This window comes from Daphnia magna, linkage group LG2 (assembly GCF_020631705.1).
Source record: "Daphnia magna isolate NIES linkage group LG2, ASM2063170v1.1, whole genome shotgun sequence".
In the NCBI taxonomy this organism is placed as follows: domain Eukaryota; kingdom Metazoa; phylum Arthropoda; class Branchiopoda; order Diplostraca; family Daphniidae; genus Daphnia; species Daphnia magna.
The window spans coordinates 6,927,245-6,945,401 of record NC_059183.1 but is presented as its reverse complement, the minus strand read 5'-3'; the positions used below and the strand labels follow the sequence as shown (position 1 = coordinate 6,945,401).

Below are 18,157 nucleotides of genomic sequence, written 5' to 3'. Positions count from 1 at the left end.
TCCCCCCTTTTGTCGTCACGCGGTAAGCTGCTAGACTTATTACTATCCAGTAATAGGAAATGCATTGTGCGCTTATGAGCTATAGCTCATTTTTTTTCCCCCAACCAAAGAAAGAAAAAGAATGGAGGCAAGTACAAGTTGGCAAGACTTCAGAGTTGTTGCATCTCAGGGGAGAACGCCACAGGTTTCTGTACGACAGGCGATCGATTGAAATGACAATAGACGATCGTCTTCGGCGCATTTTGGTTATAGCCTAAATCTACGTGATTCTTTTGCGGCACACGACCATGTGAAAGCCTAGACTATCCTATTTGGCGTATTAGGCCTAGGAAAACAAGCACAAAAAAGGAGAAGCAATTACGCATAATCCTGTGTTTGAATGTCACAATCGGTTCAACTTTTCTGCTTTCGGTGCATCCTCTCCGTACTAATAGGTCAGGTCTTTGCGCTGCGAGCTGCTTGAATGGGCCCACACCGTTTTTCATATTCCCCTCAACGCTACGAGTTCACCGAGAGCGAACGTAATCACGAATCGGTACCCGGGCAAAGCTAACCGGGATTAAAATAACACAATGGTGCACGTGACAAGGGTAAAACCGTTAGCTGAAGAATACCCTGTGAAAAAAAAAAAAAAAATGGTAGATATTCATAAAACTTTGAAAGTCATAAAGATTGATTATGCGGAAAGAAATCCTGACGTGGAAATCGAAAGTCGGTTTAAGCCCGTTTAAGCCATATTTTTTTTTATCTTAAATTTTAACATCTACGGCTTGGAATAACTGAAGTCAAATGGATCTATTTCACAAATGGTGAGTTTATTGCTTTACGACACAAGTCAACATTCACTGTAGTCTTATGATGTCGATTTGCATCATAATTTGTTCGGATGAAACGTATTAGGCTAATACGGATTGTGCAGATCGGGACGTCTTCACGTACGCTTCTTCATATACGTATTCTTGTAGAAGTAATGGGCACAGGCAGTGGATGCTGTAGAAAACCGAATGTATAGACTAGTAAGCTATATACCTAAACGTATACATTCATATTGGCTACAAATTATACGACGTGTGTAATTTCGCTTTCGTCTGTGACCGATATCTGATTGTGAGTCGTACGCGCTGCATTTGAGTCCTCATAGGATCTAGCGGCATCGAAGGACATGCAACGAAGCAAAAATGCAATCAAGCCGAAGGTTACCAGGTGAAATCCAGTGTCACGTTATGCGAGCGGTGCATGTCTGTCTCGTCGGCAGATAAAAAGCATTCGACCATTTTCAATCTTTTCAGTCGTCCATGTTACCAGTACGTTTAAACATGTAGGTCTATCAAGGGGGGCTTACAGACGAGATAATTGTACTTTGACCGATGAGCTTACATATACTTGACCCACGCAGCTAAGTAGCCATACATTAAAGTTGAAAAACAGTTTGTCGGGAAACCATATTAGAGATTACCTAGTTAATTCTAAAGAATGAAGTAACGTATAGGGAGACGAACATTTATGTGTTATAAGTAATGGAATACAAAATGAATGCCATTAAAACTCCCGGTGGTTGTACGAAGCTTTGATGTGCGGGGGGAAAAGACGGAAAAAGAGTTAATAACTGGAAGCTTCGTCTAGTGCTAATGTCGCTGTTAGCATAGAATATGCAGCATTCAGCCTATTATGAGCTCAGAAATGATATGTGTTCTATACGTCTATTTAAAGTTTTGCTCTCGCATTCAAGCTTGTTGTGTTTTTGTATTTTCTTCAAAGTGTAGCGTTTTGAGCACAAAAGTAAGCCAACCCAATTCTTTCTGTTCACCAGCATTAAGCCTTGTCAAGTTTATCATGATGTTTCCCGTCTTTTATTCCGCCTGATAGCACTGATGAAGAAGCCAATCTACCATGGATAACGGGTCTTACAATCGTTCCCTAGCACAGGCCGTGGCGGCGTGCCGAAATCGAGACCCGTATTTGATGAGCTGACGATGATCAAGTCATCAGTTCTCAGCCATATAACGCATCGTGGAACTGCCTGGTGAGATGCCAGGCGGTAAGTTTATTACTCGCGCCCAGCCAGCCGAAAGAAGACGACGAGTACGTGAATCAACCATATCAAAAAGAAAAAAAAGGAAAAAAAAAAAAAAAAAAAAAAAAAAAAAAAAAAAAACACTTAAAAAAGAGACGAAGAAAAGATGAGATGCAGGAGACCGAGAGAGCAAATATCCTCGGCACGCGTGTGCTCGACACAAAGGATCGCCAACGAATCATGTGCAACTCGTCTCTTGCCTACCTTGTTTCCTATCGTCGATGCTGCCTCACAGTTTCTGTTACCTTTCCTCCTCTCGTGCATATGGGAAATGGCTCGATGCATCGGGAGAATATTTTCAATTAAGCGCATTCCGATTCGGCGGCTGGCTCTCACCAGGGTTCAACCAACCAATTACACAGTATATGAAGCTCCGACCTATGCCTGGCTTCAAACACATTGCGACCCGCATGCCACACAAATAGCACGCAACAAGTCAATAAGAAGCTTGAGATTCGAGCAACCAGCAACAGCAGCAATCCGCCTAACTACAAGCAGTTTTTAACAACACTGGGTACATTTTCAGTTAAACAAGTGCTGTGCGTTGCTATTGGATATCGAGTGCAATGTGATGCTATACCGTTTATTGTCATGTTATGAAATGTTTATGCATTTTAATTAATTTAATGTCTTCCTTTCCTATCTAGACAAGTAGCCAAGGTCATTCTTTGGTCTTTCCAGACAAAGACCTTGGCTATACCAAAATCAAGATTAAGTTTAGGATAAACCAACGCTTTACCTTACCAGAATATATCCCAACCCCATCCAATCTTACAGTAGAGAAAGATGTTTTTTAAAAGGGAGTCTTCAAGCAAGCAAGTTTTGCTTATCTTCCCCTGCCTTGTTCTATCTTAGAGTAACTTAAAGTGTTGTTATTGAATCTGTTAGATCCACTCTTTGGTCGTGTTTTAGCCGATGAGTGGAGACGGAGCAAATTGTCTGCCTTGCGTTTGCAAGCAGAAACGAGTTTAGTCTTCACTTTTGGTTAAACTGTCACTAGATCCATCAACTTTATTGACTCTATACCTGTATGCAAAAATTCTCGTGGCAATATACTCATATGTACAATTTAAAGGCGTTGCTGTTCCTTCTCTCTCTGTGTTGCCAAAGTATTGATATTGGTGAATCCGTGTATCTCTGCTGCTGTCTTGCAAAGGGATATCGCTATCTATTTATCAAACAGAACATTAGACTATATACTCGTGCATTCATAGTATAGTTGAGAAAACATATACATTCTACCATATATCGACTGCTTGCGACTTTTTGAATTAATAACGTTCTGAGACATGCACCTACGAATGGTGAATAAGGCTATTAAGCTTAGACCTATACATCATGATATAAACCGTATACTAGGCAATGCATAGGTCTACGTATACATACGTACTGATGTACTTTCGGACCTTGTTGATGCCACCGTTTCATGCGGGAAAAAAAAAACATTTTGTTTTCCCATTTTGCGTATACAGGCCTATACACAGTACACACATTCAGAGTGGCTTATTGATTATTCATGTTTGACGGTGAAAGATTGAATAATCTGCCCTCTATCTCTTGACTACCGTGGCTAGATCCCCAGAGTGGAAAACAAGGATTTGTCGCATCTCGCAACATTGCTACAGCAATTTGCTTCTTTTTTTACTATTATTATTTTTTGTTTACCCTAATACACATCGGATGACGTCTTTTTTTTTCTATGCATATTTAAACTAGTAACATTGGGTCTGTAAAATACTGATGCCTGATAGAGGATAGCATTCGAATCCGATGGCGGGGCGTCTAGGGAGTAGGGAAACGTGCTGCGGGCAACAGGCAGTTCTACAGCACCCCAAAGCGAAGCTGACCTGCACAGTGATGATGTTGAGCTTCGTCGGATCGAAACGACGAGAATCAGTTTTCCTACGTCCATAATGCAACATAGATCTACGGAGACTATAGCAAGTTTCCAAGTCCACGTCCCCAAAGAGGCAGTCTCCGGAGTTCACGGCATCGAGTAGTACATCCCCAGAATGCAGACAAAGAGATTCATGGCTCTACATTCAACTAGGGTCCGACGTAGCCATACAGCAAAGTTAGAAACCTGCAATAGAGCCACCTATAGTACCTACTGAAGGAGATAACCTACACCCCGACCAATTCTCTCCTTCTGTGCATTGATGTTTAAAATTCGAACATTCTTTAATTGCGTTTAATTGCATTAAACTGTTTCCATACTTTTGAAATAAACATTGAAAAGAAAATTGAATTCATGATCGGTTTCATAGATGAACGGTGCAGGTACAGCATATCAATTCGGTCGTTGGATGACCTTATGTCAGTGTGAACTATTAATACATAATACGAGTTTAATGTCATTTTTTTAGTGGGAAGCATACAGTTTTGCAAGATTGCAAGAATGCTGAAAGACATGTACAGTTAGTTGCTAGTATAGCAGCATGTATTGCACAAATGTACAGCGTCTGTACGTTTTCAGTGTAGGCGGACACGCATGTGCACAGACACGTATAGATATCGCATTTTATGACGAATATTCCGTATGGCGGAGCAGGGCGAAGCTGTAGACTATACCGGTACTGCGATTAGAAACTGGTTGACTGCCTGTTGCCAAAGAATGGGCAACGGAGCTCATTTTGGCTGCTGTTCTGCATTTTGCTTTCCTTTCCGTAACTTACGTTTTAAAAAAGAAGAATAAAAAAATGAAGAAATTCAGACTAGCTGATTCTGCGCGTTTCCTAGTTCGTTGAAATTCAATGGCCAGATAAAACAGATAAAACGACAAAACGTAATAAATGAAAGAGCCGCGCCAGTTATGGGGGAGGGCGTTGCCATTTATTTTCAAATGAATTTGGTAGTAGTGGAGAATCTATAAGACTACATCATTATTATTTAAATTTTGTTTGTTTATAAAATAAAACTGGTCCATCAGTTGTTAGAAATAGCTGTAGACCTAATTGCATTCTACAAAGGATTTTTCAGGTCTCTTTTGGACGACATACAGCTACTACTTATTCTCAGATATTGGTGTTAAAAAAACAACTTTGGCATGACCGGTTAAATCGGTTTAAACTTCAGCGGAATTGACCTAACGACTCTTGTGGAACATTCTAATCCCCCCCCACTATTTGCAGATTAGAAAATACAATGCTGTTTGGGGATGTCTGCTTCACAATGGAAAATTCACGAAATGAGACGTTTAAATAGTTGCTGGGGTTTGGATGTCTGGAGATTGTCAAGAGCGAGTGTTTCTGATTGCAGCTATTGCGCGTTGATTCTGAATTTTCATTTTTGGTAAAATTCAGAACGAACCCTGACGAACCTGATGATGAGATTTAATGGTACGGCCAAGTCGAAGTAATTAGAGGTGAAGTACCATAAAATAAGTTCTTTTTTCTTCAAACCCTTATCTTTTCACGTTAATTTGTGCGCGTAAACACAAAGAGCACAATGGAAGCGCATGCGCTTCCTTTGTTGCGGTGGGATGAGACCTCATAGGACGAATTGGATTGTTGAATGACAATGGTGCTACTCAGCTGCCACCACCGTCGCTCGCTTCTTCTTCACTGTCGCTGCTGGCATCTCTTTTGGTTCTGAGCTAATTAGATGTTAATTCCTAGCGACTCTTATCTGTGGTTCAGCTTGAAGTAATCCAGACAACTGTTGCTGTGATGTCAATGTCAAATACAGATTTACACTTTCAATGGACCAGTTTGGTTATTGCAAGATTCCCGTTCCTCCTTGCTTTTATCAAACTGAACAACAGGGCTAATGACATGTATTCGTAGCATTTAATCGCATCAAGTTAGCAAGCAGAATGCACCTGAAGGCAAGGTTCATGAAATCGAACTGTGAAATCGTGTAAAATATGAAACGTTGAAGGAAAAGTGCATCGTGGCCATCGTTTTTTTGTCTTTCTTTTTAAAATGTTGTTCGCGAGATTGAAGAGCGATTACGTAGATAAGTTAGACTATCGTTCAGATTGTTGGCTGTAATATAAAAAACGTGTATACTACTTAAACTGCATGTAAAATTTGTATTAGTAATAATTTATCAGAAGGTGTGACCTTTGGAAGAAATATCCGGTGTGTCCTCGAACGGGATAATACATCGTGCATCTCTCTTTTCAACAAGAACACAACTGAACGCTTTGGCTTACAAGCACGAAGAAAAGGCCTAGATCAGAGTTCTAGAATAAGTCAAAGTTAGTTATTGTTAGTAGATGGCTAAACGTGTGTATACAATTCATTGAAATACAAAACGGGGTGAGGAAAAGTTTGTGTATTTTATGGAGAATATATATAAGGTACCAATCCAACATACTTGCGACCATTATAAAATAAAATCAAGGCCTCAAAAATTTAGTTCCCATCAGCTAACACCTCCAACAAGGGTATAACAAACAATTAGGCTGTAGCTAGATGACACAACACCAACCAAGACGTTATAGTTCTATGGATAAAAACGCACAAAGCAATCTACACCTCTGAGCGTAAGGGGGATATCTGCCAATTTCCTGTATTTTGCCATTTTTCTGGCACGCGAACATAAAAGCATCAAAGTGATGAGCGAAATTCGCGCAATGAATAAAGAGATGGTACTTTTAGTTGTCACAGTGGACTGACCATACGCGCACTTGGGTGACTGTGATTTTAAAGCGGAAACAATGGGATTTCAGAAAGCATCGCTCAATGATGATTTGACCGATTTGAAAGGAGAGTGGATATTTAATCAATAGCCTTCAACGACGTTAGACTTTGGATCCCACTAACAACTTTGACTGTTCTGAATTCAAAAAGTGAGATCAAGCTACAGGGTTTCCTTTTTTAGTAGCAGACCTCTAAGGAAGCAAAAGAACTGCATAAGGAGGTGGTTGTTGCATCAGTCGACATCACTATATTCTATCACCAGAAGCCGAACTCATCAGCTTCGTACATCATTAGCATTGCATTTTAGTAGCAGCGCAATGTGCCTAATGTCAGCAATGTGCAATATTTGAAAATGTAGCTGGTATACAGAGGATGAAATAGCTTGGTTTATGAAAAAACCACACCACATCAAGATAATCCATTGAAAATTCGAGTTCCAATGATCAAAGAGCTTTGATTCGACGGACAACAAGTTAAACAGCTTGTGGTTCTTTTAGGTGAGAGATTAGTGCCTCGTTGACAATATCTTGAACACCTGCATAATCGACTGAGAGCATTACTATTACTGAGAGTTTCTATTATAGCGCCAGAGATGATGCAGCACCAGTGGATGTAAAAGCGCTTTCATAATGCATTGAGAGACAGCATACCAGCATGGGGTTGTATTACAAGCAAAGTTATGCTGCCTCGTGCCATAGAGCACCAAAGTACCCTGATTGAGATCGTGATTCAAACGAGAGGCTATAATAATAGGTAGATACAAAATTGATTAATAAAGCTCTGAACACAAATCTATGAATCGGGAAGAAGAAAACTGGTGTTTCGTCACATATCATAGGCTACTTCAGAGAACTATTTCGAGAAAACTTCGTTTACTTTGAGGTTTTATCCTTTATTACATTAAATGTCCAAAATCAATGAGATAACCGATTAACGAAAAATACAACCTTGCAACTATTTTGTTTAGATCCATTGGAAAAGTCAACTGAATAAGTTTGGCGAGTTTCAGAGAGAAGTGAAACTCCATTGGCCCGCATAAATGTTTATTTACATTCCACAAAAAAGGCAGGCTGCAAGAGCTACGATATGTTGCCAAAACTAGTAGAAGACAGCAATGTACTACGTATATTGAATCTTTTTCCAACCAAAGTTTCAAGACATTTCCCCAGACATTACATTTCCTTTGGGTATACACGGAGATTTAAAGTGGCCCATGTAACGCAATTCTTCCAATTTAAAATCAATTTCAAGAGCTATTGAATGGGATTATTTGTTTACTTTTTGACGTTATTTTAGTGCAGAGGTTATATCAGGTCTTTTCTGATTATTACCAATCAAATTTGATGTCGTGATAAATGATAGACGCCTTTTTAAAGTGATTTTGGTGAAAATTCTTATAAAATCTTATGGACGTTTTCATGCACTTCAAAATTTAGAGGTATTCGCATTACGATGAAAAATGTGTTGGTTGTACGAAAAAACAAACAATCAATTTTAGGGATATATATTATCAATACTTGGGGATAAATTATGGATAACAAATTGGCAATTCCTCCTTCCCTAGGACTTAACACCGTGTAGGTGGGGGAGCTTTTTCGTCGCTTCGATGCGGGGAGTCAAGGCAATACCCTAACATTCTTCTTCACTACAAACACTTATGACAACCGTTTCCTCCCCTTATATCCGTTTATATCCTTACTTCTCTCCGGGATGCTCAGGTTCAATTGACAAAACTTAACTTCGACAGCGATGGGACTTACCTCCGACAGGTGGCGACGCTATCTCGCTCGATTCCATATGCGAAACATACTAAACTCGTCAACTGTTGCGCCTCAGTCAGCGGCTGCTAGCGATCGGCCCTGATTAGCCAAAATCGGGTTAACCACCCCACCCCGCCCCGGAAAAGAGCAATCGGGATTGAATCGGGGTGCCACTTCGTCAGCCGGGGCGGGGCCAAAATCGAGGTTAACCCGCTTGCTCAGATGACATTTGCAAAAATGGCGCCTGAATTCAAAATACAAGGCTGGGTCGGGTTTTTATCGGCGCAACCCGGGGCAAACTCCCCGATTTAAATAAAGATAATCGATTTCGACTCGATCGATTGATTGCAATTGGGATTGCATCCCCGATTTGGTACCCCGATACAACCCCGATTGAGGTCGGGGTTCAAATATTTTCACCCCGAACCCCTCGCCCCGATTTTGGAAACCCGATTGGCAAAATGCGCCCCGATTAGGGTCGGGGCCGATCCCTAGCGGCTACGTTCAAGACAACACCAATCAGGATGACGGGCCCTCACGTTAAAGTCAAAAAGGTTACTTTAAATAAATTAAATGCCAGTGATTACTAGTAGTTATATGTATTGGGGAATTACAAAGAAAGTCGACATAACTTAACACGCGAAGGGTAGCCAATTTATACAAAGCTTCTTCTTTTAGTCCTCTCGGTAGAAGGTTGAAATCCAGAGTCCAGACTGCCCTCGTACTGAAGAGTCGTCTTGCTCGCCGACTACCTACCGGACCACCATCTAGTGAGCAGGACCGGGGATACCAAGAATGACAAAATCGTAACATTCAGCCTTTCATGACTCAAAGTTTCGCTAATACTGTTGAACTTCGAAACACAAGAACTTAACTAGCCAAATCATAGTAGAAAACACAACAAAGTAATACTAAATTACTAATAATAATTCTGGTACTACCATTCCCCATCCATTCCTTCAAAAAAGCATTCTTAATCCCACCTCAAGAGTAACGGCTTTGAAAAATAAATAAAAATAAGATAAACAACCACATACATATACACATAAATAATAGTTTAAAAAATGCAAAGATAGCGAAAGAAGAGCGTGTTTGTCAGTGTTGGTAGTGCCTCCACACACCGACCGTCTCGTTTTTCGTCCAGCTCTGGTTGTCGGCAGGACTTCGGTTTCCTTTTGCTCTTCATCCGATTCGGATAGAGTTAAGTCGCTGGACGTAGAAGATAACGAGGATTCGTCCACCAGCATTTTTTTTTACTTATCCCACTCGTGATTTGCGCGGCTGTAGAAGCGTCGTATCTGGCAAACGTGTGCCTTAATATCAGCGCCGCGAATTCTTCTTACCGTGCGTGTGCAGGTCCTCAAATAGGTAGTTTGTTTGGCATAGCATTTTGAAAACCTGGAATGGTCTAATGTACTTCGCAAGATTTTTTTTTTTAGTTTTTCTTTTGTGATTGACGACGCCCAAGGACTAGATCGCCAGGGCGAAGCTCAAACTCAGCACTCCTTCCTCGATCTCCCGCGTCGCCGACGGAAACGTATCCAATAAGCCACTAAGAATTTGCTAACAGATAGCTAGCATACTGATAAAAATAATTTGGTGTTTCCATATGCTACCCGATTACCCGACCCGATAATGACAATAACGAGTAATGGAAAGACCGGGGGGTTGTCAACTCGAAAAAATATTCGTACACCCCAATATTTTTAAGCAAAAAATACGAAAAATACAAAAAAATACAAAAAAATATGAAAAAATATGAAAATATAAAAAATATAAAAAATATAAATATATATATATAAATTATAAATCCGGAATAGTTATACTTAATATATTGAAATTCTCATATGGGCGCAGTTATGATCCTAACGGAAATAGGTAAAATAGAAGAACCCTACCGTAAAATAAGATTTACGCCAAAAAATTAGTTTTTTTGAAAAATTTTTGATGTGGACCAACAGGGTGTTAATTCGCAGAAAGAAATGTCATCGGAAAAAATTTCGAGCGATATCGCGCGAAGGTTTAAAAGAGTATCGATCGATAATCGCGTTTTCATCGCCGATGACGCGAAGCGATAGTTTATTCAGCAGACGCTTAAGAACAAAAGTGACAGCGAAAATGGACGAACCACAGTGTGTTTCGCATCCAAGTTTTTAAATACGCCCAGCTGGAAAAGCAGGAATATCTTTTATTGGAAAATGTCCTTCGAAAAAAACCGACGGAACATAGGACATAAGTTGTAACCAAAACCACAAAACCTTTTAGTCATAGAAAAGGCACCCAGGATTGCTTCATCATTAAACTGCTGCAGCAATCAAATTATTCTTTCGTCGAGCTTGAAAATAAAAACTAAAAAAAGCTTTCTTTAAAAAAATTTAATAAAATATTAATTTTTTCAATTTGAACGTTGAAAAGTATCGGCGACTATCGGCGATTATCGCACCGATACTTTTAAACATCGATCGTTAGTCGGCAATAAAAAAACCAGTATTGCTATCGCAATCGAACATACTTTATTTTAGCGATATTAACAACCCTGGACCCAACATATGCCCTCCAACTGTAATAGGTATAGATGGTGCAGGTCAACAAAAACATTACATCAAAGCTTATCTCGCATTCAAGAATTGAATTTCGAAAAATGTTTTGGGTCGGGTTTTTGGGTAAACCAGGGTGCCCCGTGCCCCACAATCATTTTTATTGACGAACCGTCAATGACGGTTTAGGAGTAAAAAATTTTAATATTCGAAATTTTTATTCGTTATTCTTTTTTTTTTTGCTCTTTTTTTTTTTTTTTATTTGTTAAACAACTAACATTTTCTGTTATCCCGCTATAGACCAGTTTCGGATGCTGCATTGCAAAATTTAAAAAAATCCAGGGGGGTTTCGATTGCAGGGGGAGGATAAGGGAAGGTTTTTGATTTATTTACCCTAGTAATACTTTTCCAATTCAGGAAATGTTCTAGAATACTACACTTTCAGACATTCTGCGTCTTCTCCAGTCTTTATAAATAATTAATCATCCCTAGTTTATCCATGAAAATTAATTCAAGTAAAAGGCTAGGGATGCTGTTTAGTATTTTTTGCGCTTCTAGTGTCAAGAAAATATGTAAACATGGGTGATTCAAATGTGGATATGGGGATAATGGATAAACTAAGGATGATTAATTATTTATAAAGACTGGAGAAGACGCAGAATGTCTTAAAGTGTAGTATTCTAGAACATTTCCTGAATTGGAAAAGTATTACTAGGGTAAATAAATCAAAAACCCCCTTTTTTCCTATCTCCCCCTGCAATCGAAACCCCCCTGGATTTTTTTAAATTTTGCAACGCAGCATCCGAAACTGGTCTATTACATTTTATCGAAAGTGGTAGGTATATTGCTAAGGCCATTAGGACATGTGATAGAGAATCTAGGGTTCTGAAGTTCAAGTCCCGGCACATTATTGCTTTTATTTTACAGTGAATTAAATTTTTGGCTTCATTTGCTGAAGAAAATGTACATTTTTATTATTTAGGGTTAATAAAATTTTTTTTTGTAAGAAAGCGTGAAAACCATGCAAAAAAAAATATCTAAAAAAGTTTTACAAAATTTAGCAAATCTGAAAAATATGAAAAATATGGAAAAATGTGAAAAAATATGAAAAACTATGGAAAAATGTGAAAAAATATGAAAAATACGAAAAAATATGAAAAAATGTAAAAAAACATGAAAATACAAAAAGTATAAAAAAATAGAAAAAATATATTTAAAAATATGTTTTTACTTTTAAGTTCATACACCCAAATGACGAGTCGACAACCCCCCCCGGGAAAGATAGTCCAGTCGGAATAGCCCAAAATGCCTATCTAACCTAAAACAAATTGCAAAGTTTTGTTTTCTACATGAGCTTTATTAATATTAATCTTGGAAATGTTCTCCTAAAACCCTCCCTCGAAATTTTAATATTTAGTATGATTAATTTCAATTATAAAATATGTGTATTTTTGTATTGTAATTTAGTCTAATGAAATACAAAAAAATAGAAATTTTAAAAAATGAACTTTGTTTGATACTAATTGGTCTACATGCATGCCAAATTTTTTTTTCCCTAACTTGTAAAATGATGAAACACCACACGAAAAATGAGTTCCCGTCCCCTCTTTACTACCCAAAAACCGCTTCCGTGTTTAACACAGAGCTGGGAAACGGCTTTAGCGAAAATCGCTGCCGTTAGTTATCTATAATCCCCTCCTCTTCCGTTTTTGTCTTATATTAAAGAACTAATTCTCTTCTACAAACCCAGTAAAATATTTTTGGGAGGGGGAATTAGTTTTAAAGTTATTAGATTTTATATACAGCCCATATTTCCTGAAATTTTCTCATAGCCGTATCCGTATAGAAAATAGAAACTAATTCTCCCAAAAATTTTAGGTTGTAGAAAATTAGCCTTTAATAAAGACAAAACGGAAGAGGAGGGATATAGATAACAACGGCAGCGATTTTCCAAATCCCCTAAAACAAGCGTTTAGAAAACGGAACATTGTGGTGTTCATCATTTACAAGTAAAATAAAATTTGGCATGCATGTAGACCAATTAGTATCAAACAAAGTTCATTTTTTAAAATTTCTATTTTTTTGTATTTCATTAGACTAAATTACAATACAAAAATACACATATTTTATAATTGAAATTAATCATACTAAATATTAAAATTTCGAGGGAGGGTTTTAGGAGAACATTGCCAAGATTAATATTAATAAAGCTCATGTAGCAAACAAAACTATACAATTTGTTTTGGGTTAAAATGCTATTCCGACTGGACTAAGACTATTTTGTATTGCAAAAATTGTTCTACTTAGCCGGGGGGTAGGGGAGTCTACCGCTAATACAGTCTACACTTTTTTTCCAGACATTTAATACCTAGGGCAAAAAAAGTGTTTGGACTGACATTACCCAACCCCCCTTATGATGATTTTGCGCCAAAACCGCCCTACCTCTCCTTAAAAAGGTAAACTATTAATATTTTCTACCCACAGATGGCTTTTTCAAAATAAATCGGTGTTCACCTTTTTGTGCAGGATATTGTACTTTTTAAGCGGTAATTTAACAAAAATGGATAACCCAATCAAGAGATATCCATTTCTGTAAAATTTGTTTATTTCATACTTATTTTACCGATAAAAATCATTTTAACTTCGTGTACTACTGGGAGGAGGGGGTTACCCGAGACACCTTAAACCGCACCAACCTACCCGAAAAATACCCAATCGGTCCCAACTCGGGTAGGTACGCTTCAAGCGGTTCCATTCGGTTCAAAATACGCTATGTAAGCGAAACCAACCGCCACAAACTTGAAAAATGGCGAATAAGTGAAATAAAATAAAACATATATAGTATATATACATATATACACAGTATGTATAATATATTACACTAAATGGGGCACAAAGTAGTGTAGAAAAACCCTAATCGGGTTTTTTCCGACCCGGAAGCCGACCCAAGTGCACATGGGTAAAAAATTTAGAATTAGCAGTAATTTTAATAAAAAACACACCGTTGCTTAGTTAAATCCTATTCTATAAAATAAAATAAAAATTTATAAATGTAAAAACATTGTATTTTATATAACTGAAAAATACGAAAAACAATCAATAAACGTAAACAATAAAAATAAATACTAGATCATAGAATGGAAGTTCATGGATGGAGTTTGCGTTGAGTAGAAAGGCGGTATATGCAATTGGATTCACATCAGCTTAATGGAAATGAATCCGTTGGTAACGACTCAAAGTATCGGTTTTGAGCGACCAACGTAGGCCGATCTCGTATCCTATGACGGATAAAGACTGTGTTGCGACGTAGGTCCTTTTGGCAAGTAGTAAAAAAAACTATCCCCATCCCATACTTTAGCATGGGGTGTGAATAAATTAGATACGTAATATACTATCGCGCCAGGTAATACCAAGTTAGTTTGAATAGCGTTCGCCTTGTTGTTGAATTTGGCGCGATCCACTCCTAAATTGTATCGATACAGACAATATATCTAAATTTTTTTCGAGCTACTGGCAAATACACAAAAACATCGATACATCGTACTAAAATTAAGATAGTCGCCAACCTTGGGTTTGGCCATAGTTTTTTATTTCCGGCAGTTGTCGGATGGCGTGGATTCGTTAGGGGTATATGATATAAGGATTTCTGATAAATCAGAAGGTATTTGAATTGTTAAAAGCAGCGCTTACACTAAGATTTTTAACCTTCGTCGAACGAAATTTCGACTGCTTTGGGTTCCCTGTCTATTGAAGCAAAATGGCGTCAGCTGTGGTTAAACTGAAGAATTTCGCGACAGGCTTTAAAATCGCATTTGTACCATCTTCAAGTTGTAGGTAGCTGATTTATGCCACAATTAATTTTTGTTTTGGCTTTTAATTTTTTGCCGATGGAAAAAGCAATTATAATGATTAATGATTATTTTATTTTTAATTTAGGACACTGAATACTTGCCATAGGTTATCAAATGAAGTAAAAGATAATTGGTTCTCAAAGGTTTTTGTTCGGAAAATTGAACCAACCAAGGAGTCCCACTCTCGTCTTCTTTCTGATAAAGATGTCATCTATGAACTCCAAACCCATAATATCAGACCTGACATGAGGGACAAATACCTTTCAAATTAGTATGTACTCTTCTGCTAACCTTAACTTAAGTTATGTTTATTGTTTAAAGATTTAACATTCCAAGACAGCATTCTTAGTACCCTATACAAAATAACCTGATTGAAAAGGAGCTTCTTGTCTGGCTTATAAAAAGAGGTTTAGGATGTAGATATTTCTTCCGATTATCCAGCTGAATTAAGACAAGACTTCAAAAATTCTTTGTGAATCCAAATATTGATATACACAAAATTAGAATCATACAGCTGCAGTGAAAGGCTGTTGGTTTCCTCTTTAGTTACAGAATTTTGTATTTGAAACCATTTCAGTGAAAAGCATTGTCAACTTATGGCCTCGTCTGACATCAATGCTGAATTGGTTGGAAGTTGGTCTGTCATTGTCGGTGATCAAGATCAAGCATTCCATGTTTGGCGTTACATTGGTGGTTATGCTGAAATCGATAAAGCATGTGTAACCCTTGCCAAGAGCAATGCAAGTATTATTTTCATACTGTTTTTAAGCTGGATTATCTTAATACTTTATTCCTCAGGAACATCGTCGTTTGTGGAATGAGCAGGGTCAGTGCATTCGTGCTCGACACAACCAATATGTTTTGACATTTAGCTTTTGGCCCCAGGTACTGTTATCTTGTAATCTTTCTTGCTCGCCATGTGAAATTAATTTCAACAGATTGAGAGCCGAAAAGGTCCCAACGTCTATGAGGTACGGAATTATGTTCTAAAGCCAGGAACTATGATAGAATGGGGCAACAATTGGGCAAGGGCCATCAGTTTCAGGCGTGAAAATGAAGAGGCATTCGCTGGTTTTTTCTCTCAGATAGGAAGACTGTATAATGTTCATCACGTTTGGGGTAAGTAAACTCAAATTGGCAACCTTTGGTCACATGATCAATTTAATCTAGCTTGCTTTGTTGTACAGCGTACTCAGACCTGCAGTCACGTAAGGAAACCCGTGAAGCCGCTTGGAGAAAACCTGGTTGGGATGAATGCGTCGCGTATACAGTCCCATTGATTCAACAAATGCACACTAAAATAATGGTACCCCTTCCATTCTCCCCTACTCAGTAAATAATCAAGGGCAAAATTGCCGTTTTGGCGTCTTGTAGCTGATGACAGGTACATGGAAGATCAACAGAATCCTAAACAAAAACTTTATGTCTCTCTCTCACTCTTCCATTCTGAATTAACAGAAGTAAGGGAGAGTGTGAGGATGTTACAATTTAATTTTTAAAGGTTTTGTCAAAGGTAATCGAGTGGTTCTGAAAATAAGGAAATTTGTAGTTCATCAGAATTGTTATGTACAAAGTGCTCTGTGTGGCTTGAAGAAGCATTTAAATTGAATGAATAAACTAGGAAGAAAGGTAGATTCCCTACTATATAGGGTGTTTAATGTTTCATTTTCACTTACGGAAGAAAACAACTTCAAGGGTTAACAAATAGAGCAGTAAAATATCCAGCGTAGCGAGATCCCGCAAATGCGAAAAAACTCATTTAGTGTCGAAGTTAGGGATCGGCCCCGACCCTAATCGGGGCGCATTTTGCCAATCGGGTTTCGAAATTGGGGCTCGGTGTGCCTAATCGGGGACACAAGCCCGATTGCAACCAATCGATCTACGTAAAAACATAACCGATCGAGTCGAAATCGATTATTATGGTGAAAATCGGGGAGTTTGCCCCGGGTTGCTCCGATAAAAAACCAACCTAACCCCTTAGTTTGAATTCAGGCGCCATTTTTGCAAATGGTGTCGGGGCAGACGGGTTTACCTCGATTTTTGCCCTGCCCCGCCCCGACAGGCGAAGGGTCACCCCGATTGCCTTTTTCCCGGGGCGGGGTGGTTAATCCGATTTGGGCTAAACGGGGCCGATCGCTTGTCGAAATTGGTCTGCTGTGCCTGCAGCGTCTTATAGAGAAACCAACTTCTTCAAGATAAAACGATTGGTTAACCGGTTAAACGCACACCTCTGGTTCTAATGGAAAAATAACCGTCGTAGCAGACGAAATGTTCCATCAATTGCCTGCGTTGCATGATCTGAAAAGGGTAACAAAAAGATGTGGAAAAGCCCTATAAGGACACGGTAATAACGTAATATTTTCCAAGCAGCTAGAGCTTAAGTTTAATTGATTAGGTAAGCAATATTGCACAGTTCAAACCCCACATTTCCAACTATCGCTTTAAAACCAAACTTCCCTGGAAGGTTACAAAAAAAATGTCCAGGTGTAAAGAAATGAAGGAGAAAGGAAAGGATGCTGCTTCAATCGACGTTTTGGAAATCAATCCGGATCTGGACGAAACTCGAACGTAGCGTAGTGGGAAACGGCATTGCCTAAGGTCTTGCTTGTAGAAGGAGGTTATAAAAGAGATTTTACGTTTACTGTGGTACTCCACTTGCAGGGTAGTGGCCCGTGGGTGAAAAGGTGAGCGTCGAGTGAGAGTTCACCCACGGTGGTTGGACCTTCGGGATTAATTTGAATTCACGATCGAACAATCTCTTAGTGCTAATACCGTTTTGGTGTAAATTCCTTCGACTTATGTTTTGTGTCGGTGGTGCTTCTTTCTTCGTTCGTGTAGTTACGTCTACCGCCAATCCAAGCATTATTTTATTCCAGGCCTGTTACTTACCTTGGAGCGTAATACCGTAGGGCCTATCAATAACAAGCTCTCTAGATTTACCCTACCCTGCCTATCGTGATTTATTCTCACACTCTTTACCCTACCCCTTCACGATATAAACAAAACATTAGCCGTATTCCCCCGCTAATAGATGGCTTTTGCAAAAAAAATTGGTGTTCGGATTTTTGTGCAGGATATACAACCTAATCTTGTCAAAGTGAAATTTGAAAGTGAAATTTGTGTACCAGCTACTGCAAAAAAAAAATTAACATTTTGGGGTAAGAATAAAATAATGTTGTTCTATATTGGTTGTTGGCGACTTTATGAAGAAAAAGAAAACGAAGGCAAAGATTTTCTAAATTATAATTTTACGTTTTCCCCGCAAATTAAACATTGAAAACGGTTTTGT

General features: G+C 38.5%; 1 protein-coding gene across 2 annotated transcripts; it reads left to right on the top strand.

The window, feature by feature from the left end:
• The first annotated feature begins 14,518 nt into the window (after window positions 1-14,518).
• Window positions 14,519-16,500, top strand: LOC116929969 (protein NipSnap). Of its 2 annotated transcripts, none has more exons than XM_045168764.1 (7): window positions 14,519-14,678; window positions 14,771-14,851; window positions 14,954-15,139; window positions 15,446-15,608; window positions 15,667-15,753; window positions 15,807-15,987; window positions 16,039-16,500. In XM_045168764.1, exons 2-7 carry the CDS (start codon window positions 14,775-14,777, stop codon window positions 16,146-16,148), a joined length of 804 nt encoding a protein of 267 aa, XP_045024699.1. In that variant the 5' UTR covers window positions 14,519-14,678; window positions 14,771-14,774; the 3' UTR covers window positions 16,149-16,500. The 2 variants fall into 2 exon arrangements, with proteins under 2 accessions (XP_045024699.1, XP_032793193.2); XM_032937302.2 differs by having other exon boundaries at window positions 14,520-14,678; window positions 16,056-16,500.
• The last annotated feature ends 1,657 nt before the right edge of the window (window positions 16,501-18,157 follow it).

Coding starts and splice junctions, on each gene's coding strand:
- LOC116929969 (XM_032937302.2), top strand. CDS start 14,775: ATGGCGTCAGCTGTGGTTAAACTGAAGAATTTCGCGACAGGCTTTAAA. Junction 15,609..15,666: donor TAACCCTTGCCAAGAGCAAT/GCAAGTATTATT, acceptor TTTATTCCTCAG/GAACATCGTCGTTTGTGGAA. Junction 15,754..15,806: donor CATTTAGCTTTTGGCCCCAG/GTACTGTTATCT, acceptor TAATTTCAACAG/ATTGAGAGCCGAAAAGGTCC.